The 23,546-nt window shown below is 39.4% G+C and overlaps 1 protein-coding gene across 1 annotated transcript in view; it reads left to right on the top strand.

Annotated features, from left to right (window-relative positions):
* Positions 1–876: 876 nt before the first annotated feature.
* Positions 877–23,546, top strand: part of LOC123242218 (myosin-IIIb-like) — a 413,600-nt gene continuing 390,930 nt past the window's right edge. The window contains exons 1-5 of the mRNA XM_044669803.1: positions 877–1,023; positions 1,868–2,002; positions 16,012–16,116; positions 16,669–16,768; positions 20,522–20,598. Of these exons, the coding sequence (XP_044525738.1) occupies positions 877–1,023; positions 1,868–2,002; positions 16,012–16,116; positions 16,669–16,768; positions 20,522–20,598 (564 nt within the window). The remainder of the gene's footprint in view (positions 1,024–1,867; positions 2,003–16,011; positions 16,117–16,668; positions 16,769–20,521; positions 20,599–23,546) is intronic.

The following is a 23,546-nucleotide window of genomic DNA, read 5'->3' as shown; positions in this document are numbered from 1 at the left end:
GGGGGGAGATGAGGGAAGGAGACACAGGGAGAGAGAGAGATGTAGACTTGTGTGTGTGTAAGTGTAAGTGTGAGAGAAAGAGAAAGGGGGGAAGATGAGGGAAGGAGGCACAGGGAGAGAGACAGAGATATAGATTTGTGTATGTGTGTGTGTGTGTGTGTAAATGTATGTTTGAGAGAGAGAAAAGGGGGGGAGATGAGGGAAGGAGACACAGGGAGAGAGAGATGTAGATTTGTGTGTGTGCGTGTGTGTGTGTGTGTGTGTGTGTGTGTGTGTGTGTGAGATCTTCATTTTCACTGTCTTTGTAAATACCCATTTTGCTTTTCATTCTCTCCTTCTGCTTCTATTCCTCATAGTAATTTGTTTCTTTTCTCAGCTCAGAAACCAAACCAAACCCCATCAAAATGCAATGTTTTAATGTTGTAGGTTAATATAAAAGATATATTGTTCTTTGTAAACTTTAAAGCATCCACTGAAATGCTAGCTATGATTATTACAGGAGTAGCTAGGTGGCCTAGCAGATAGAACCTCAAACCTGAAATCAGGAAGAGCTCACTTCAAATCTGGTCTCACACACTAGCTGTGTGACCCTGGGCAAGGCACTTTAGCTGTTTGCCTCAGTTTCTTCATCTGTAAAATGAGCTGGAGAAGGAAATGGCAAACCACTCTAGTATCATTGCCAAGAAAACCCCAAATGGAGTTCAAAAGTAGAATGTGACTCAAATAACTAAAAAACAAATTATTATTATTATTATTTAATTATTGTAAAGCCTGTTATATGAAACAATGTGCTCTGATCCATGAATACCTAGCTGAAGACAATTTTTTCTCCTCACCAGGAAACCTCTGTATGGATTATTTCAATATAGTCCCAGCATGCTTGGGCTTGAGTCACTTCCTGATCCCTCCGACACCTGGGAAATTATAGAGACCATTGGGAAAGGCACATATGGAAAAGTCTATAAGGTAACAAATAAGAAAGATGGGAGCCCTGCAGCTGTAAAGATCCTGGATCCAATCAGTGTAAGTAAAATTAGCAACAGCAATCACATGGTTTTTTTCCCCCCTTCTTTTTAATGCTCACTGAAGTTTCCACTCATTTTCCAGGCCTTTTGTAAAGGTACACATTTTCCTGAAACCCAGCAGGGACTTGAAAGCATTTTGAAAAGGCTAATGAGTTGTAATCACAACTAAGAGAAAGACAGGGCTAGAAATTTCCCCCATTTTTATCTTATTGACAATTCTGTTGTTGCTGTTGTTGAGGTGGTCCAATTGGATTCTTACCTTTTGAAATTAGTCTTCTGGAAAGACTGATTAGTGTCACTCATCTCATAAAGGTGTCGAGCTGTTGGACGGTGGCAGTGCAATTATGAAATGACCTCAACTCAAAACATTCAAACATTCTGAGTTGACAGCATAATATGGGATAATATGTGTGCTTGTTTTCTCCCTCAGCAGGGTGAAGAAAATGGAGCTTTTTTTTTCCTTTTGCTGCAGTGTACTAGGCACCAAGGGTATAATGTGGACTGCTTTGTGTATAATGAGGTTACGTGGATCCTGTCCTGCATTAGGCCTCTTGGAGCAAAGCAGCTGACTGCATTGATAATGCACTTTTAAAAAAAATCTCAGAGGAAAAAAAAACCATATAAAGTCATACTATTAGCACGATGATGGGTGATTCTTAATCAGGACCTAAATATTTGCATATTTTTAAGCCAAAATGTTTTAAAGACTTTGTGATGATAGTGTCATTCAAATGACTGTGCAGATATACTTCATTAAATATTTATTTGGCTATGATGACAAATTCATCTTCTCTCCTTTGAGAGAAGGACTTAATCCAACCTATTCTTTCTCCTCTATTTAGGATATGGATGAAGAGATTGAGGCAGAATACAACATCTTACAATTTCTTCCCAACCATCCAAATGTGGTAAAGTTTTACGGAATGTTTTACAAAGCTGACCAGCATGTGGGTGGACAGCTATGGCTGGTCCTCGAGGTAAGAGGGGTTGGGCTGGTCATCCTGAAGCTAGAGGTAATTTGGTGCTAGCATCCATGGTGTTCACTTTCAACTTATGAAGGGTGAGAAACTTTCTCCTGAAAATAATATTTTAAAATCACCATTTGGATAATCATTTGTACTTGTTCTCCTTTCTCTAATAGACCCTTATGAGACACAGGGGTCTTCCAAAAATGACTAAGTCCCCTTCTATAAGTATTAAACACACCCTGTTGGTTAAAGCATTTGCTTCTTTTTCTTGGTCTTCAAATCTTAGAATTGTTTCTAAACCAAGATAGGAAGGAATGCTTTCTGACTACCAAAGATACTTTTTCCTCCAAACACTTGGAAAACTTGTTAGGAATTTCGATTTCACAAACTTAATAACCCAAATTCCATTTAGTCTACAAAATTTGCTCCATTCACATGTACTAGTTTTGTATCAGCCTTCTCCCTCTCCCACAATATGGTTAAGATAAAAGAATACTAGTCTTTGGCTATAAGGGAAGAATTTCCCCATTATTTTTAACTAGTGGCCCAGCTCTCTTTAGCTCTGTCTGGATTTCTTTAGACCTTGGACCTCTACACCAATGCTTATTTTCAGGGCAGAAATGTGAGTCACATATGTGAAGCACTGGAGGTCCTTGGAAGAAAATGAACACAGGGAAGGCAGATTGCCTAATTTCCCGATTAGGCTCTTCATTCCTTTTCGTTCTACCATCTGATTTTGGATAGGCCTCAGGACTATACTAATTGGGCATGCTATTGTACAGATTGAATTTGTGAGAGTCAAATGTGAGCTCGGAAGGATGAACAGTTTGAAGGGAAAGAGGTTCACCATTTAGTCCCATTTTTGGTCTTCTCCACAAAACTGGGATGATGAGGCATTTGGCATTCAGGAAATGCTTGTGTCTATTTGGTTGACTAATTAGTTAATATTAGAACATTTGTGTGCTATCCCCTTTTATTTTTGAAACTATAATTTTACTCTGGAAATATGGCTTTAAAAACAAACAAAAGAAGCTCTGTCCCCTCTACTGCTGCTTCAAGTTGGAAAGTATTGTTTTTGGAATTTCAGATTCAGTATTCTTCCACTCTGTTGCATTGAACAGTTTAAGTCAACTTGTAATTTAACAATGGAGATACAGTGATCAGTAAGTCTTAATTTCTGCTTCTTTATTCCTGACTCCTAGGAAAAAAGAATGTAGGGAAGATATTTTAGAATTTCCTAGTTTCTGCTCCTCAAAGTGAGGAATTTTCAGGTGCTTTTACTTCTGCTCTTGCATGGTGTTCAGACCTTCTTGAGACCATTGTGACCAGAGTAGTTAGCCAGAGATATGTTTACCAGATAGATTCCCAAAAATGAATGTTGCTTGTTAAGGATAGTAACCAAATGGGAACCATCACAAGGATGGTTGGGTATCTCCTGTGTGAGTGTGTGATGATCTCTGGGCAAAATTTACCCTCCTGACTATCTCATGTTGTGTCATGTAATTAGGCTGCCTTGGCATACTGAATTACACATGTACTTCTGTAATATAATATGCCTGGAATTTATAACTTCTGCCAAGAAGTTGTTCTTTGGATGGGCCAGATTTGTTGGTGTAACAAATAGGAAGTTCTGGGGTCCTTTCTTTGCTGCAATTAAGTCACACAGGTCAACTGCTAATTCCAATCTCTTCAAAGGCTATGATTTCATACAGAATTATAAAGGAAGTCATAAGCTAATATTATTCAGAATGGAAGGATCCTTAGGGATCATCTAATCTGACTCCCTCAGTGATGAGTAAACTGAAAGGTTAATTTACATGTTCAAATTTCTTGCATTGAGTTAATGGCAGAATTATCTCTAACTTGGGTTTCTAGATTTCAGATGAGAAGTTTTTCCATGATACCACATTGCTTTTCAAAGACTAATATCTGTCACCATTTGGGTCTATCTTCTAGTTGGTCTCCTTGTATCAAGTCTCCCCCACTGCAGTACATCCTTCCAAAGTGATCTTCATGAAGTATGGGTCTCACTATATCATACCCTCTTTCTCCATTCAATAAACTTCAGTGGCTGCCTTTTGCCTCCTGGATCAAATATATTCTCTGTTTAGCTTTCTTTTTAGGCCCTTTATAATCTGGCCCCTTCCTACCCTTCTAGTCTTATACCTTTATCCTCTCCATGTACTGGTAAATCCAGCAATACTGGCCTTTCCTTTCCTCTCACCAGATGCTTATTGTCTGACTAAGCATCTTCACTGGCTTTCCCCAGTGCCTCATCTCTGACTCTTGCCTTCCTTCAAGTCTCATCTAAAATTCTTCCTTCTACAAGAAGTCTTTCTTTTATTTTGTTTTCTTGTTTTCTCCTCTCCTCTCCTCTCCTCTCCTCTCCTCCTTTACCTTCTTCATGGAATCAATACTATTTTCCTAGACATAAGAGTAGTAAGGACTAAATTCTTAATAAATGCTTGTTGATTGACTGACTGACTTCACTTATAGTAGAGATGAGAATTTTGGATTCACCTTCCGTCATATGCACAAGGTTAGTAGAACTCCCCTGAGTAGATTGGCCCCTGATACCAATTACCTTAAGATGAGTAGCAGCCCACTGCTGCTTCTACCTCCAAGTATAGTTCACTGAACAAATGCTCAGTTCCTCCATAGATTAGTTTTACCCCATAAATCCATAAAATAGCTATTCTCCTCTCATGGGCTGAAAGGCATTATTGAATCTAGAGTTTCTTCTAGCTTAACTATCTGAAATCATAATTTCTCTCCATTTTTTCTCACCTTTAGATACATTGTTGATAGATACGGGGGGACAGGGAATTTGTTGAGATGTTTGAAACTCTGGCATGTCCAGATGCTGCCATTATCTCCAATAAATAATATAATCTGGTTTTATTAGGATTTCTTCCTTTTTCTTTTATAGATTTGGATAGAGATAAAGGCCGGACCTATGAATTCATAGGTAGAGGGTTCTCTCAGATGAGGAAACTCCGTCTTCCAGTCCAGCTTGGTCCCCTCTCTATAACTCAGAGACTTAGAGAGTTGTTTAGGGCACCAAGATGTTAACAAGGGCCACACAGCTGGTACATACCATGTCAGAAGTGAGACATAAATTCAGGTCATCCCTCTAGTCCCCAGGCCATGTTGCTTCTTTTCCTCTTGGAGGCATTTAAACTCTCCACTTTTTCTTAACCAAAATCTTTATTTTTAGGCCTGGCATTATGAGCAGATAAAGTCAATGGCTACCTGACCCAAACTGACTCCCTTGCTGCTCTGTCAAAGTGTTTGATATTTCAGCATTTATGTCATTCCTTTGGATTGGTCACCAGAAAGTAGAAAGTTCACTGTAGAGGGATGAACATTTCAATTACAGCAGCTCAGAAAGCCAGCTTTATGTCTGTCTGCAGTCCCTTGACAACCTTCTGAAAGAGGATTGTCATAGGGTTGCAGTCTGTGGGAGTGAGGAGAAAGCCCTCACACCAAGGAATCATAGGTTCTTAAGTATTAAGTGTGCAATGAATGTCCTTCCATTAGGGTCCTCAAAAGGAGCAACCTCTCTAAACAGGATTGTTATTTCTGGTTTGGGAGGGAAAATGCACGAGTTATTAAACTCATGGTCACATAGTAGCAAGGAAGACTCTATAAAAAATGGTCCTAAGATGAATGTTTTGATGGGAAAGAAGAAATTGGAGTGGTTCCTGACCTGGGTGGTCTAGGAAGCCAAGAGGCAGCATGAGATTTCTGAGCATCCTGTGGTGGGAGGAGTGGTAGGGCACAAAACATCCCAGTTTTGTGACCTTGGACAAATAATTTCATCTATTTCAACCTCATTTACAAGATGAAAACCAACAGCACTTGCACAATCTACTTCAAAGAATTTAGGTGGTATCAATAGCATGGTATGTGAGTAGAGGAAAAGGAGACCTCTATGACTAATGTAGAGGCAGAAATGACAAGATCTGGTACCTGACTGGATATATAAAATGAATGAGAGTGAGAAGCCAAGGAGGCACTGAGATTTTAAATCTGGGTGGTTTGAATGGTGGTGATACCCTTGATAGTTTATAAATTGATTTATAGCCAAAGAAATGGGGGTTCAACTTCTTCCAGTTAATTACTTGGGCAAATCCCTTAACCTATTTTAGCCTAATTTCCTCATCTGCAAAATGAGGGAAGTAGATTAGATGACTTCTACAGTTCCCTTTTAACCCTAGATATATATTCCTCTGAAATAAGAGAGTATGTACAAAGTCCTTTGTAACAATAAAGTTCTCGTGATGTTATTCTTTAAAATGATAATTTTTAAGAGAAAGAACATTTGTTTTTTCCTACCTGAATCTTTTAGAGACATTCAGATATATTCTTTAAAAAAACCCTTACCTTCTATCATAGAATTGATACTAAGTATCTATTTTTTAGCTAATTATGAAATCTTGTCATTTCTACTTTCAAGGCAGAAGAGTGGTAAGGGCTTCTCTCCCTCCCTCTCTCTCCTTCCCCCCCACCTTCATCCATCCATCCATCCATCCATATCCATCTATCTATCTATCTATCTATCTATCTATCTATCTATCTATCTATCTATCTATCTATCTATCTATCTATCTTCCCATCCATCCATCCATCCATCCATCCATCCATCCATCCATCCATCCATCCATCTATCTCTATCTCCATCTCTACATATCACATCACCATTACCTACTTGAGACCCTTGTTACCTCTTACTTGGACTATGGAAACTAGTCTCCATGTTTCAAGCCTCTCCTGACCCTGACCATACTCCACTAAGTTCTCCTGGTGATTTTCCTGAAGTATAGGTATGCCCAAATCCCTCCCCTGCCTCCCAGCCCATCCCAGCCTAGTAAAGGACATCCTATTGCTCCTACAATCAAATGTAAACTACTCAGACATTTAAACCTTTTCACAACCTGGACCATTCCTATCTTTCTAGGTTTCTTATGTCCTACTCCTCACTGGCATATTTATAGTTATTTAAACATAACACTCCATTTCCTATATTTGGCTGTACCCCATGCCTGGAATGACCTCCCTCCGGACTTCCACCTCTTAGAATTCCCAGCTACCCTTGAGACTCAAAGACCATCTTCTGCAAGATGGCATTACCCTAGATACTATTGTCTTTCCCTCTCAGGTGACTTTCCGTCTATTCTGGGTATCTTGTATGAAGCTATTTATGTTCATGTTATCTCCCCAAAATAGAATGCAAGCTCCTTGAAGGCAGGGTCTATTTTTGCTTTTGCTTTTTATCCTTAGGGTTTGGCCCACAGTAAATACTTAATAAATGCTTGCTTTATTAATTGATGGATCAGTTCTGCAAATAGTATTCTTTCTATTCCATACTTTTTGATTTCTCTTTCCTTGCATTTTAATTCAGTCATTAATTTAAGGAGAGAGTTGATGAACAACATCACACAAAAGAAGTTTTATTCTGTTGAATATTGTCCTACTCATTCAGCATATTGAGGTGAGATTTGTATTGGCTTTGCTACTACCACGTCCTTTCTTCTCTTTGCTTATTTATATGCAAGGCCAGATAAGAGGTTATCCTATGGAGCAATTCTAGAGGATGGAAAAATCTTATTAAAAGGCACCTTAAATCACCTCAACTCAAGAAACAAAAGCAAATAAAAATGTCATTTCCAAAATGCATTACCAATTGTTAACAAAAAACAAACAAAGAGTCCTCCTGTGATAGACAGCTATTTCATTTGGGAGATGAAGGGAAAACACATTCATAGGCAATATGCTGTGGAAAAATTGGTAGAAAAGTTAGATGCTCAATGAATATTAAATCTGAGAAAATGCAGAGAAAGATCTCTAAGTTCTCTGATGGGAAACCATCTAAATGAAATGTAATGAGAAGAAGTTATATCATTGTGAAAATCTTACTGCCCAGGAAAATATTTGGTTTGTGCTCCAGAAAGACCAATAGAATTATTTTCTTTAAAAATTTTCAATAGAAGGAGAATTTTGGAAACTATAAACTATGGATTTTCTTCAATCACAGAGGTTTTAGGTAAGTGTTTAGCATTCAATCTGAAAATAATGGTTTGAGGCAGGAGGAAATGAGACTAGAATTTCAAAAGAATTCCTTTGACTAAAGAATTAATGTGCAGTATTGAAAAATTCAGAAGTTTCTGAGGGTTCTAGGCTATAGAATAAGGTCTAGACAAGGATAAACCTAGAACATATAGGAATAACTCCAAAAGACCTCTTTGGCCCAGTGCTTTCATCTTGCAGTGTCCCAATTTCATTTTTCAGTTATTCCTATTTAAACCATTGCAAATCACCATTAGGAGGCAAAAATGTGACCTGGGAGGGAAAAACACGAAGCCATTTTCACCTGTAATACATTAGAGTGAATTCGTTTATCACATTTCCAAGTCATTAACTTAAGCAAGCTAGATTAGAATGATAAAGAGGATGGGTCAGTTCTGATGGAGGAAAGTGAAGTGTGAAAGAATTGGAAGGCTATAGGAGACCACAGGTCTCTGTGATGGGTCATAGTAAAAGAGATCAGGGTCTTGGGTTCAAAATGAAGAGGACAGCAGGTACCTGGAAGTGATGCCAATAACAAAGGCTTTCAGGAAGAAGATGGAGGACTGCTAAAAAAGTACTCTAATATAGGAGAGATCACTTGCTCTGGAGTCAGAGATCCTAGGGTTTACCTCTACATTTCTCTGGGTGTCTGTTTCCTCATCTGTAAAATGGGACTAGACTAGAGGACCTTTGGAATGTCTTCTGGGCTTAGTTCTATGATCCTGTGAATTTTTCTGTTTGCCATTTTGATACTGGTGGCAATGGGGTCTTAAAGGAAATCCAAAGGGATCCAAAAATATTTTTTATTACTTGGAAGGATCTCCCACTGCTATAAATTCATACATTATGACTGCAGAGTTTTCAGGTTTCCATCTTGGACCTTCAGAGTTATCCTATGAGTCTTTAAAAAAATTGATGTGGACAGTAAATAATCTTTTCTATTTTTCTTTCTGTTTTTCCATCTGGGGCCTTCAGAATTCTCCTATGAGTGTTTTAGAAAATTGACGTGGAGAGTAAACAATTTTTTTCTATTTTTCTTGGGCCTAGACAAAACAAAAAAAAACCCCAACTCATTAGATTCGAGATTCTCTAAGCAGCCACATAATCCTGATGATGATGAGGGCGTAGGGAGGACTCTGGGAATGGAAACATGCTCCTTCTTCTGAAATGGATTGTCAGCTGTGTGGGAGGGAGTGAAGGGATTGCCACTTTTTTGAGCTCCAGGGGTGGAGGAGGAGGAGGCTTGGTTGCCTCTTTCCTTCCTCCCCCAAGCTCCAAGGGGGCTATTTTATTTAATGCATTTATAGATAGTTCCCTGGTATGCCTTGAAGGTGATTCACCTTCTTTTGGCTGAGCATTGTCAGCTAGCATTTCTCTTCTCTGGCTAGCACCAGGCACTGAGTAGCTCAGCCCCTGCATTTTCATGGCTCTGGGGTGGGATTGTCAACTTTCCTGGACACCTTCCTCCAAAGGGGCTCTGAGGGGTTTAATTATACGGTTTATGGGATTCACTGGAAGGCAGGCAGGACCTCAAACACTGACATTTAAGCAAACAAAAGACACCTGCATAATGAGAGCCTCTCTTTGTTCTTGGGTCTGCAGCTGAGTGTTGATCTTGGTGACAAAAGGAGTGCTCTTAATTCTGATAGGGGCTTTTTTGGAGGTAAAGGAAAAAAAGTTTATAGGTCAGCTGGCTGGCTGTGATATATCGCTGAGCTAGGGCTCTGCTGCAGGATGGGGCTATTCTTAAAGTAGGGCAGGCAGGAGAGATGGCACAATGTGGTTTGGGGAAAAAATTCCAGGATCCGCTGACCATTACATGGCATTTCATTTACGGTTTCTCCCTGTAGAGTTTTAAGAGCAGAATTGTGGATTTGTTCTGGGGTGTGCCTGGGGTAGTGGGTGCCAGAACTGTGGGTTTGTGATAATGAAAATATTATCATATTCTATATTTGAAGAAAGACCTTTCTTTTTCTTCAAGGACTTCAAAGAAATCTACTGTAGATTTATTTGCCGGTGTAGCTTCTCCAATCGGTCCTTGGGAAAGAGATCATGATCCAGACCATTGCTGAAGCTCTTTGCAATCCCACTTTAGAAATCTGAGGAGGCAGCATAGCACAAGAAGGGAGCCAGAAGGAAGCTAGGACTCGAATTCCCCACTGGGCTCTGTGAATACATTTTTGGGAAGAAACTAAAGAAGAAACAAACCACTTTAACCTATCCCAAGCTTTCTTGCATCTCCAGGACAGCACCGTCAGGAATGGACAGGGACAGGGCAGTAGAAAGAACACTGCCTCTGAAGTCACAGGGCTGGAGTTCAAATCTCACTTCTGACACTATCTGTGTGACCTTGGACAAGTCACTTAACTACTCTGGACCTCAGTTTCCTATAAAATGAGGGTTTTTTTTTGGGGGGGGTCCTTTTGGGTCTAAATTTATGATCCTCTGCAATGTTGCTATACACATTTCTTCTTATTTAGCTTAGTCTCAGGAGGAGAGAGGGAAAAGGAGGGGACTGTCCAACCCCTTCTTCCATCTCCCCCTTCTCCAGAATCTTCCCCCATCAGCCCCTGGATCATGTATCGCTCCCTGGGTCCTCGTTTTTGGATTGAAGATAGCACAAGTCCTTATTTTTCATGTTTACTTTAAAAAGGTTCCTGAGCTATCTGGCTGTCAGCATTTCTTGTACTGGTTACTATGGAAACTAAGGACATATTTTGACCTTCGTCTCAGTACCAGGTGCGCATTTTACACACTAGTGAATGGAGTAACTTGACATTCCTGTAAAATCTCTCCTGGGTGGATGGTTCTTATGCCCGTTATTGGACCCATTGCTGAGGGTTGGTGCTCTTCTCCAGGGTTAGCTAGCTAATCTGATAAACAGACACACAAAAAAGTGTCAATACCCTGTCCCATAATGCCTCAGTCTAAAGGAGGGAGGGATGTCGGGTTTTAAGGCACAGAGACTGGTCGGGAAGGGGCTGGTGGAGAGATTTTGGAGAGAAGGAGTTATTTTGGCTTGTGGATTTTCAGGGCCAGTATCTACATTTGAGGACTGCCCCATCCCCGTCCATTCCTATCAGTGCTGTCCTGGAGATTCAAGAAAGCTCGGGACAGGTTAAAGCGTGTCTTTTGTTCGCTAGTTCCCTCCCAAAAAGATATCCACAGAGTCCAGTAGGGAACGGGGTACTACCTTCCCTCTGGCTCCCTTCTTGTGCTATGCTGCCTTCTCAGGTTCCTAAAATGGGAGTTCAAAGAGCTTCAGCAATGGTCTGAATGATGAACTATTTCCCAAGGACTGATTGGAGAAGCTACAGCCTCAAGAACCATCAAATGGGCTCCAGGCTTAGTTGGACAGGATCTACGACGCTTATGTCCCTGAGTCTCTGTTCCCACATCTGTAAAATGAGAGGATTGGAGTTATTTTAGTCTCTAATTGCCTGATATAATTTTGATGGAACCATACACATTTCTAGAGTAGATAATGCTACAATTTTTAAACTCCATGGTGTACCACACATTTTTAGGTGCTTTAAAAAAAGACAATTAATTAAATAATACAAAAATATGAAATAAAAATGTATAATACAAAATTTTTAAAATAATAAAAAGATAATAACTTATATTTACATAGTGCCTATTGTGTGCTAGGTGCTTTTACAAATATTATCTCAATTAATCTTTAAAACAATCCTGGGAGGCAGATATTATTTCCATTTTACAGATGAGGACCCCAAGGCAGAAAGAGGTCAAGTGACTTATCCAGAGTCACACAACTAGTAAAGTGTATGAGGATGAATTTGAACTCAGTGCTTTCTGACTTCTCTGACCACTGTATCACTTGGCTGACCCAAAGATTTAAGTCTTGACAGTCATTTCATATTTTGACACATACCAACTTAGTTATTTCTATTTTCCTGGGTGGGAAGGAGAGAAAATGAGTCTCAAGAAATAAATTACTAAGGGATCTTGAACTTGAACTTTATTTTTTTTATAGTAAACTAAAGGCATAATCCATTACTCTGAAATATAATTATATATGAAGTTTGGAAGCAGAATAATTGAAATAGTCCCCTAATAGGGGACAGCTACATAGCTCAGTGGATTGAGTGCCAGGCTTGGAGACAGAAGATTCTGGATTCAAATCTGGTCTTGGACACTCCCTAGCTGGGTGACCCTGAGCAAGTCAGTTAACCCTCATTGCCTAGTCCTTACCGCTCTTTTGTCGTTAATAGTATCCATTCTGAGATGGAAGGTAAGGATTTAGAAAAAAAGAAAGAAAGAGTCCCCCCACTTCCTATATGCACTTCCTACCAGTGTTGGTGAAGATGTGGCATGCATGCAGAGCCAGCACTTGGGGAGCTGCTTGGTTCCCCCTCTTCCTAGTGCCCCAGGACATTTTTTGCATGCCCTCCCCCTCTGTCCAGTTGCTCAAAGCAAGCACTTTCCCCCCTCAACTCTCTGGGGTAACAGAGGCTCACAGACAGCTTGAATTTGCCCTCTGGGCACTCTAACTGGGAAAAGGTTCACCAAGGATGGGTGTTCTAAATAGCACTTCATCATTTCATCCCTTCATGTCAGTAGTTTTATGTAAATGTAATTGATCATTCTTAAAACACATTTGGGGACTTTTGGGGGTGGGGTGAGTTATCAGTAATATTTCTTTTCTCACTAAGGTATTTTTTAGGATATTTAATTAGTTCATGCAAATGCACTTGTAGAATGGGGGCAGTTATTTTATTTTGAGATTTTAGATTCATTTTGAGGTTTCCCTCCCCTCCCTTAACAGACTGCACGGGAAGATTTCAGATATGTAGGCACTGGGCCCAGAAAAGTCTGAAAACGTATATGTTATCTACAGAGCAGACAGAGTAAGGTTTGCCTACCCATTTGTCTGGTTCTTTCATTTTTTCTTACAGGGATGAGAGGTTTCTGGCACATAAAATCCTGAAAGTCTCTCTGAGGTAGCAAGAAAGTATTCTAGGAAGTGGAAGTTATGATGTAGCTTCCCAGAAGTCATTCTATCCCTAGTTTCTTGAGATGTCCTGACTCTTAAAGAGAACTTCCTTGCAAACAGGTCAAGTTAGCATTTCTAAAGGGAAGTTATTCTTTTGATTAGCTGATATTTGCCAATGTGGCATTGTTCTACATATATTTTACCAGTGATGTTTAACAATTGGCTAATGTTCAATGTCATCAAGATGATATCTGACATTGATCTGACTAAAGTTCAATGTAAACTAAAATTTAAAAACATACTTTTCCCTTTCCCTCTTCTTTTGAGCATCTTAATTTACGAGATTAAGGTGAAATGATTCCTGTTCTCTCAGGGAAGATAGTATATTTATATATGTAATTTCATATAAAATATTAGCCTGATTTTGTTGGTCTAGTGTCAAAAATGCAGCCTGCTTGCCCCCCCCCCCCGTAGCATTTCAGAGTGGAGAGAACCAGATTAAAATTGGGCAATAGTTAGCAAAATAAATAAAAATACAATGAATATAAATTATGTTCATATATGCTCTTCTGAGTTAATATACACCCATAAGGATCCTTATGTACAATTTCATGAATCCATTTTTAATTGAATGTGACACCAATGGTTTAGAAATTCCCAATAAAGAAATTCACTGTACTAATTCAGATTGGCCTCTCTTCTATACCTTAGAGTCATAAAGGCAGCTCGAGTGCTAGACTTAGAATGAGGAAGATCTTAGTCTGAATCCTTCCTCAGACAGTTACTAACTATGTGACCAGGACTCATAGTCCTTTGACCTTTCTTTGACTCAATTTCTTCATCAATAAAATAGGGATAATGATACCTCACAGAGTTTAAGAGATAATGGGAGATGAAATAGGATAATATATGTAAAGAACTTTGCAAACCTTGCAGCATTAAATGAAGTTAGCTAGCCTCATCATCTCATTAAGTTTCTTGGAGTACTACTGAGAGGTTAAGTGATTTGCATAAGGTTACATAGTCAGTATGTATCAAAGATAGGACTTGAACTCAGATCTTCTCAACTCTGGGACTGATTTGCTAGCTAGTAGACCATATAACCTCTCCTATAAAATAATACAAGGTAATTGTGTGGAAGGGGTGAGGAAGGGTTCCAAAAGAGCTACAGGGTTTTATAGAGGCTTCCTTTTTTATTTCCTTTTATTTTTCCTATTATTCTGCCTTTATTCAAGGTAGAAGGCAGTCCTTGAGCTAAATCTTGAAGGAGACCCAGAATTGTAAAAGGTGAAGATAAAGAAGGACTATTACCTGTCTGAGGGACATTCAGGGCAAATGCCTGGATGGAGTCCAGTGTCTGACCAGGGAGTGCATGAAGGGAAGTAATGTTTAATAAATTTGGGAAAATAGATTGAAGAGCTTCAAATTTCTCAGAGTTTATATTTGAACCTAGAGAAAATAGTGAGCCATTAGAATTTAAATTTTAAGAAAGGGAATGAGTCTAGACGGCAAATAAAAATGAAAAACATGCAATTGTCCTTTATTAAAATTTAAACATTATTATACTTAATGATTTGCTAATATCTTACTAGATAGTTCTATATTATAGAAAAAATATAAACGACTGTATATGTGCTCATCCATGTTTGTTTGTTTACTTTTTTGACTTTGTCTAGCTAGTTTTCCCTCAAAGCCACAACTGAAGTTTACCTGTTAGCAGCGATCCGCATTACAGATTTTATCCCCAAGAGAAGAAAATCTATTTCCTCTGTAGGCTTTACCAGCCTGGCAAATACAGATCTATAAAGCAATGGCCATTGTCATATCATGCAATGGCAACTCTGGAAATAAAAGGGACAGAAGGATCTGGTAGTAGTTAGAAAGGAGGAGGAGGAGAAGGAGGGGGCTGCTGATCTGAAAAGTCCTGGCTAAGAATGATGAACTAAGGATCTAAGCAAAGATCACTTTTAAGTGGATCCTAATTGTATTGCTCCCTCACCCTAACACAAACTTTGATATATGGTACCCCATTAATGGGAAGCGCACGGTGCTATTTTCTCCCTTTAGATCAGAATGTTTCATCTAAGCTGTTGGCAGCACATGCCATCAAGTCTGAGCATAGAGATATGGCTGCTGCCAGGTTTATATTGCCTGCCAGCGGGAACATTGATGGAGTGAAGGTTTGAAATGATTGTAATTTGTTGCCTCCCAGTTATCAAGTGCATCGGTCTTGCCTTTCTAGCCTTTTCTCATCTTCAGTACCCCCCCCAAAAAGTTGAAATTTTTAAAAAAGATACACAGCTTCCCAATGAACTTTGGATTTATCATATTATCCTCTTACATAAAGGAACAATATGGAAATGTGTTTTGTGTGATAATGCATGTATAACCAAGATCAAATTGTTTGCCAGCTCTGGGAGGGGGAAGGAAGGAGGGAGGGAGCCAATTTAGATGATATAACTTCAGAAAAATTATGTGAAAACTTGTTATTACATGTAATTGGTAAAAAAAAATTGAAATTTAAAATCTTAAAAAAAAAAAGATTGTAATTGGTAAAAAAAAATTGAAATTTAAAATCTTAAAAAAAAAAAAAGACACAGCTAGCTCACCAAGAAAATGGGAATACTGAATTATTCTCCTCAATTGCCAGAGATGATAAATTTATGGGCTTTCTCCTCCCAATTCCAAAATAATGTCTCATGCTTTTTTAAAAAATGTTTTTACTTGCAGTAAAATTTTGTCATCTTTTTGGTTATAAACTGTCAGTCACAAATCATCACCCTAACTAAAGTGTCCCCTTATGGGAACTAGATCATCCTGTTAAACGCAAAGCTGGCTTCTAATTAAGTCTGACCTGGGATTTCTGAGCCGAAAATTTACCTAGTAAGCTCTAAAAATTGAAACAAGTCTGGAATAATACAGAAGTTTTTGTTTTTCTCTCGTATGTGTATGTTGTTTCTCTCTCCTCCTCCTTCCTCTTTCTCTCCCACAGCTGTGCAATGGAGGTTCTGTCACCGATCTCGTCAAGGGTCTACTGAAGTGTGGCCAGCGGCTGGATGAAGCTCTAATCTCCTACATCTTGTGTGGAGCACTTTTGGTAAGGATGCCTGTCAAGCTGGAAGAGGGTACAACTTATCTCTCCCTGTTTCCTATGTACATGCTTCGGAAACACAACAATATTGTTGGTCTTGGGGGGGAGGGATGAAGAAGGATTGAATCTCCCAAGTGATCTCCCAGATATTTGTTTAGCCTAAGTACAAATTGTCTTTATTAGACTTTTTTTTTTTAAATATTAGGGTAGCGGCACCTATGTGATTAAGTGAACAGAGAGCCAGGCTTGGAGTTTGAAAGACTTGGGATCAAATCTAGCCTTAGACACTTCCTAGCTGTGTGACCCTGGGCAAGTCACTTAACCCCCATTGTCTAGCCTTTACCACTCTTCTTTCTTGGAATCAAGCCACTTAACCGCCATTGTCTAGCCCTTACTACTCTTCTTTCTTGGAACCAATTCCAATATTGATTCTAAGATAGAAGGTAAGGGTTTAAAAATAAATGAGTAAATAAGCAGCAAAGTAATTGTTTTCATATAAGGGAGCTAACTTTTTTCCTTTGGGGACCGCCATGATGGTGGTGGTTGTCTTGCACGCAGGGGCTCCAGCATTTGCACAATAACCGGATCATTCACCGTGATGTCAAGGGGAATAACATTCTTCTAACAACAGAAGGAGGAGTTAAGCTCGTTGACTTTGGTAATGACTGTTCACCATTTGTTTTCTCTACTGTCTCTGTTTAGCCAGAGGCAGCTCTTTCCTGTCATCTTACTGGGGGGCTGGCTGCAGCACCACAGGCTGTGAGGGGCTTTTCCAGTCGAAAACATGGATCCATGGGCTGCACAGTGGAGGGGGAGCAGATGGAGCACCCTAGGAGATGCTGTCACAGCATCTATTTGGGGTTTTTAAAGCATTTCCTATTAACAATAAAAATGTGGCCCCCAAAAAAACCTTTTAGTAAAAAAAAAAAAATAAATGCTGGTATTCTGGTAAGAGCACTCTGCATCTGAGGGCAATTGCCTTTAATTTGATTTCTGACGTTCCTTCTTTTGCATATGAAAAGAGAAAGCAGTTTGGTCTCTCAAATGACTTTTGCTGGCTTCAGGCACATTTGCTCCCAGTGAGCAGAAGGTAAAATGGTCCTGTGGGTCTGAGAGCTAACTTCCATTTAAATTGTGATTATTGCTGTTGCATGTGAGGTTGGTTAAACTGGAAACATCAGTATGAAGTGGAAATGGGGAGAGGAAATCTATAGTGATGTTACCTATTCCCACAGATCTGTTGAGCATCTCCTCTGGAAATATCGCTTCTAAGGATAGGCGAACAGGCCCCACAAACAGGATGCTGTAGTGGGATGGACTACTGCCCTTGAAGTCACTAAATTTGGGGTTCAGATCCTGTCTTTCACACTTACTAGATTTGTGAGCCTTGGCAAACCCGTGTTCTATACTTCTATTTAGTTCAGAAGATTCCATAGGACTTATTTACTAAAAGGCAGAGGAGCTGTAATATTCTCTGCCGGAGGGAGTTCCTACACCTGGAGATCCCCATGGTAAGGCAATCACAGATTCTTCATGCAAACAGGCTGGCAGATATGTTTAGTACTATTGTTTAGTCTATTAGTTATGTCTCACTTTGTTGTTTTCTTGGCAAAGAAAATGTAGCATCTTGCCATTTCCTTCTCTGACTCATTTTACAGATGAAGAAACTGAGGCATACAAAGTTAAGAGACTTGCTCAGGGTCACATAGCTAGTTTAGATTTGAACTTAGTTTGTCCTAACTCCAGGTCTATCCACCTGCCCCAAAGGTTGGTTATATTCCAAATAGAAATAATAGTACTAAGCAACCACAGGGTATTTGTAACAAACCAATAGTTTAAAAAAAAAGCAGTACTTTACTTTTATATATTTATTTACAAATGTCAAACACAAGATCAAAATGAAGATGAACAGCTCTGTTTGGATATTCACTTAGAAGTGTTAGTCATTTTATTAACAGAAAGGGAGCCAGGAGACTAATGAGATACCTAAATGAGTTAAACAACTAATGTGTGCGAGAAAAAAAAATCATTTGAAAAGACATCATGAAACTGGTTGGGATTGTTTTTGTTTTCTTTGTTTATCTGTCAGAGAATAGAAGGCAGCATTGAACAATCACAAGCCAGACTGGAACGAATCCCATGACATCAAGCCCAGAGCCACAACCAGGATTGGGTGGCTACGGCTTTGCTCCAAGGCATCAGATCCAGGGAGTGCTGTAAGCACTTGGAGTCCTCTAGCAGCATAGAAACAACTGAGTTTGACATCAAGTTAATAAAAATGATTAATTAAAATAGGAAACTATCAGATGGCAGGTCCCAGGGACCTCTCCAGCCAAGGACAATTCTTATGGTCCATAGTTTCTCCTCAGCTCCTTCCAAATGGGGAAATGCTTCATGTTTCTTTCCCTGGGAGAGGTGTTTGGTACTCATCCTATGGACAAAAAACCCTGATCATGTCTCTTTCAAGGCACTTGGCAAAATGTCTTGGGGTGGGTGGATGGTCATTAACAGCCTCCATCCCATTATTGATCGTCATATAGCTTTGATTTGCTCTATTTTCTACTTGGGCTGGTTTGCTCCTCCATAGGGAACTCTTCTCCACCTTCCTTCTTCCCCTCTCTCCAGCATACCATCTTAGTGCTGGCCTTGCTGCAGCTCAGAATGTTCAACTAGGTGGTAAAATGTCTAAAGCTGAGGGCTTGGAGTCAAGAAGAACTGAGTTCAAATCCATCTTCAGACACTTACTATATGAGTAACTCTAGGCAAGTTACGTCACCTCTGTTTGCTTCAGTTTCCTCATCTGCAAAATGTAGATAATAATATTGCCTCTCTCCCAGGGTTGTGGTAAGAACCCACTGAGATAATATTTGTAAAGTACTTAGCACAATGCCTGCACATTGTAAACACTATAGAAATGTTAGCTATTATTATCATTATCCTCAGCCTCCCCACCAGGAGGGATTATAGGCATGTGCCACCATTCCCAGTTTGCCCTTCACTTTTTTTTTTAAACCCTTACCTTCCATCTTAGAATCAATGGTGCATATTAGTTCCAAGGCAGAAGAGTGGTAAGGGCTGGGCAATGGAGGTTAGGTGATTTGCCCAGGGTCACAGAGCTAGGAAGTATCTGAGGTCAGATTTGAACCACATTTTTGGACCTGCTCCCATCTCTGGACCTGACTCTCAATCTACTGGCTGCCCCCATTGCCCTTTACTTCTAAATGGTTAATTTACCATTGATTAAATTAATTAAATGTTATAATGATTATGTATAAATAACATAATAATTAAAAATATATTAAAACATATTACATATACAAATAAAATATATATTAAAAACTAAAATTCTAAATTCTAAAATTCTAAATTTTAATTGAATTGACTTGAGTTATTTTACCTGGTTATTGACTAACTAATTTGTTTAAAAATCAACAAATACTCATTGCATAAACAAGTTGGGTGTTCAGACAGGGACAAATCATATTAAGAAGTCATGTTATCCTACTGACTACCATGCATGTACCTGATTTCCCTGACCCTAATGGAAGGCAACCAGAAGTGTGCCAGTTCTCCACATGATCTAGAGTAATCCCAAGATTTTCTGGTTCTGGTTGGGAGTAATAGCTTCCCTGTTAAAGTCATGATCAGACCAGCATGCATGTGAAATCCAGTGCTTATGAAATTAGGTCGTGAGGATAAAGGATGCAAATGAAACTCTACTACACATAAGCATCAATCAACTTTATATAAGCAACTCAACTTTACTACATAAGCATCCCTTTCTGAAGGCAAACATCTGCCTTCCACATGTTGGGATGTACCAAATGAAGTTGTTTTAGCCAAGGTGAAACCTCTAGCTACAGCTGCCCTGGCTCTTAGTAAGGTCATAGATTAAGAATTAGAACGAGGAAACCAAACTCAGAGAGATTCAGTGATTTGCTCAAGGTTACCCAGTTAGAAAGGAGGAATTTTGAAGGCCCCCACTTCAGAAAACTCGTAGTTCTTGGAAGCCATGTAGTTAGTGCTTTTTCATCAAAAATTGTATGTGAAAAGGCTTCTATGACATAAAAAAAAGTTTAAGAATCCCTGATCCAGTCCAGTATCTTCATTTTATAAATGAGGAAACTGAGGTTCAGAGATTATACATGACTTACTCAAGCTCACACCAATCTTTAGTGGCAGTGGCAGGATTCAGACTTGGAGTCAGGACTCTAAATAAAGAACTTTTCCTACCGTACCTCTTTGGTTACCCCATTTATGAAAATGAAGACAATCCCATGGGAGACCACACTCCCAGTTTATAGTCATGTTCATGCAAAAACATACTCCCCTCTAGTGAGTTAAACTGAAAACAGTGTGTGAGAAAGCATCATTGGCTCACTTCCAATTTCCATCCCTTGCTTTAATCCAGGTGTTTCAGCTCAGCTAACCAGTACACGTCTACGAAGAAACACGTCAGTTGGCACACCATTTTGGATGGCTCCCGAGGTAAGCACTATGTGTCTAGCTTCTATGTCACTGTGCGTTTCTGCATGCTAGAGCAGTGTTTTGGTGGTATGTTCTTCTGTAAAGTATCAAGGGAGGGAGTAATACAGGAAGAAGAAAATTGGTTGTTGACGTTTTTTTGCTTTTTTTTTTTTTTCTTCTGGCCATAATAGTGATAGTTTCAGAAGTGGTGGTTGTTACTGACTAACATTGCTTAGTCAAGCATGGTAAGGTAGCAGTTTGTTTGGAAAAAGCATGGCATAGTAAAAACACTGTTTGATCTGAAATTCAGAGAACCTGAGTTTGAATCCTGTTCCTTATATTTCCTACCTCTGTGAACTGAGGCAAATCAATGATCCTCTCCAGGCCTCAGTTTCCTCATCTGTAAAATAAAAGAGTTAACTTGATGGCCTCTAATGTTCACTCCAGATCTAAATCTATGATCTTGGAGTTTTATTGGACTGCAGGCTTAGTATGGGTAGCAGAACAATGTGTCATCTGAAAAAGCTAGTGCAATCTTGGGCTAAATTAAGAGTCAGTTAGATAGTCAATTAACGTTTATTTCTGTTGAGTTGTTTTTCAGTAGTGTCCAACTCCTCAGAACCCCATTTGAGATTTTTGTGGCAAATATACTGGAATATTTTGTGATTTCCTTTCTCCAGCTCATTTTATAGGTGAGGAAACTGAGGCAAACAGGGTGAAGTGACTTACCCAGTTACATAGCTATTCAGTGTCTGAGGAATCGTAGTCTTCATTCTCCACTGTGTCACCTAGCTTCCCTAATATTTATTAAATACCTACTATGTACCAGGCACCATGTTAGGTTCTGAGGATACACAGAAAGGCAAAAGACAGTTCCCTGCTCTCAGAGAGCACACAGTCTCATGGGAGAGACAACTGAAATAGGTATCTAAATGATACTTGGTGGTAGAGGGGATTTTATATGGTCAAGGAATGATTATTAGGACCAGTAATCAGAAGAATCTCAGGGTTTGGGAAGGGCAACAGGATAAATCTTACAGGATACCCAAATGATATTAAACAGGGTTTATTTAAGGTAAGGGAAGGAAGGGAAGGGAATTGGGATGATCTATCTAAAGTCTACAAATAAACCTCCCACCAAATCCAGTTATCTTCTTAAAGTTGGTGTCTGCTCTGTCAATAACCTCTCTACCTAAAAGTCCCAGTTCTTAGAATACATACACCTCACTAACCAAATCTCCCCCCCACCCCCAGATGGTGAATAGAGTTGGAAAGGTTGGAGGGTAAGCAGGAACAAGGGCTCAAAGAGAAAGGATCTCACTGACAGATGATTTTAGATGTCTCTAGCAGCTCTGTAGGAATATCTGTCAATCAGAAGCAACCAGATACACACACAGGAACACAGGAACACAAGAACAAGTAGTTATAACAGAAGGACAGCCACAAGAGAGGGAGAAATAGTCAAACTCACATGGTATGCCCAAGGAGTTTAGACACTCTCTCAATCTCTCCAGATTTCAACTCCTCCCAGAAGAAACTCACACTGTCACTTCCCTAGAATTCTGGAATCTTCCTGCTTCTCTGCCTTTCAGCAGCTCCTGCTCCTGCTCATTTTCTTATAACACAACATGTAAACAAGTATGTACACATAAGCTATGTATAAGATGCATCTGAAATAATCAATAGAGGGAAGGCACTGGCATTACTAGGAATCAGAAAAGACCTCCTGGAGAAGGTGAGATTTTAACTGGGACTTGAAGAAAACCAGGGAAGTTGAAAAGAAGATCTTAGCTTCCAGGAATAGGGAGAGTATAATTTTACTCTACTTCATCAAGTCACATCTGGAGTATTATTTTCAGTTTGTTTGCCACATTTGAGGAAGGATATTCTTAAACTTGAAGGTTTTCAGAAGAAGACAACCACGATGGTGAAAGACCTTGAATCTATGTCATATGAGAATCAGTTGAGGGGACTGGAGATCATAAGCATGGAGAAGAGATGACTTAAGGATTAGTAATAGTAATAGTTGTACAATGATTATCTGTGAAAACTTGGTGGCTACTTTCAGGAGTGCAACAATTTGGGACAATCCCGAAAGATTTATGATGGGGAATACTATCCACCTCCAGTGAAAGAACTTTTGGAGTCATCTTTTACATCAGTGTATTTATGATCTTATTTGGGGGGTTTGGTTTTGTATGAGTTTGCTCTTACAACAGTGATCAATATGAAAGTGTCTTGCAAGATAATAAAAATAAAATTAAAAAAAGAAGAAAAAAGAAAGCTACCCCAGGGGGAGGGGAAGAAGTAATGGCAGGGGATAGCTAGATGGTTCAGCAGATTGAGAGTCAAGCCTAGAGATGGGTTCAAATTTGGCCTCAGATACTTCCTTGCAGTAAGATGCTTAACCCTCATTGCCTAGACCTTATTGTTTTTCTGCCTTGCAACCAATACACAGTATTGATTCTAAGAGAGAAGGTAAGGATTCTTAAAAGGAGAAAAAAAGTTAATGGTAGCTGTCTAAATTTTTGAAGGGTTTTCAAGTGGAAGAAGAAATAGATTTGTTTTGTATGATTTGTTTGGTCCTGGAAAGTAGAACAGGAACAATGAAAGGAAGATGAAAAGAGGCCAATTTAAGCTTGAGAGCAGGAAAACGTCCTTGCGAAGTTAGCTAGCTAAGAGTGGAATGGGTGGACTTGGGCAGTGGTAGGTTTTCTCTCATCGGAGATCTTCAGGCAGAAGCTAGATTACTCCTCATCCATCTGTTTATAGTGGGGATTCAAATGGGTAGAGGTTTCACTAGAGGGCCCATTGAGGTCTCTTTTAATCCTAAAATCCTGTGATTCTCTTCTTTGCTCCCTGTGACATGATCATTCCTCTTATGAGCTCTGTTGTTGCTGTTATTATTATTTTGGCCTGGGCTTAATTCAATCCCGGGGACACCTAAAACCAGTTACAGGACTTCCTGT

Source organism: Gracilinanus agilis, chromosome 3, assembly GCF_016433145.1.
Source record: "Gracilinanus agilis isolate LMUSP501 chromosome 3, AgileGrace, whole genome shotgun sequence".
NCBI classification, from domain to species: Eukaryota; Metazoa; Chordata; class Mammalia; order Didelphimorphia; family Didelphidae; genus Gracilinanus; species Gracilinanus agilis.
Note: the sequence above shows the minus strand (reverse complement) of the source record. Positions and strands in the feature narration are given on the sequence as shown.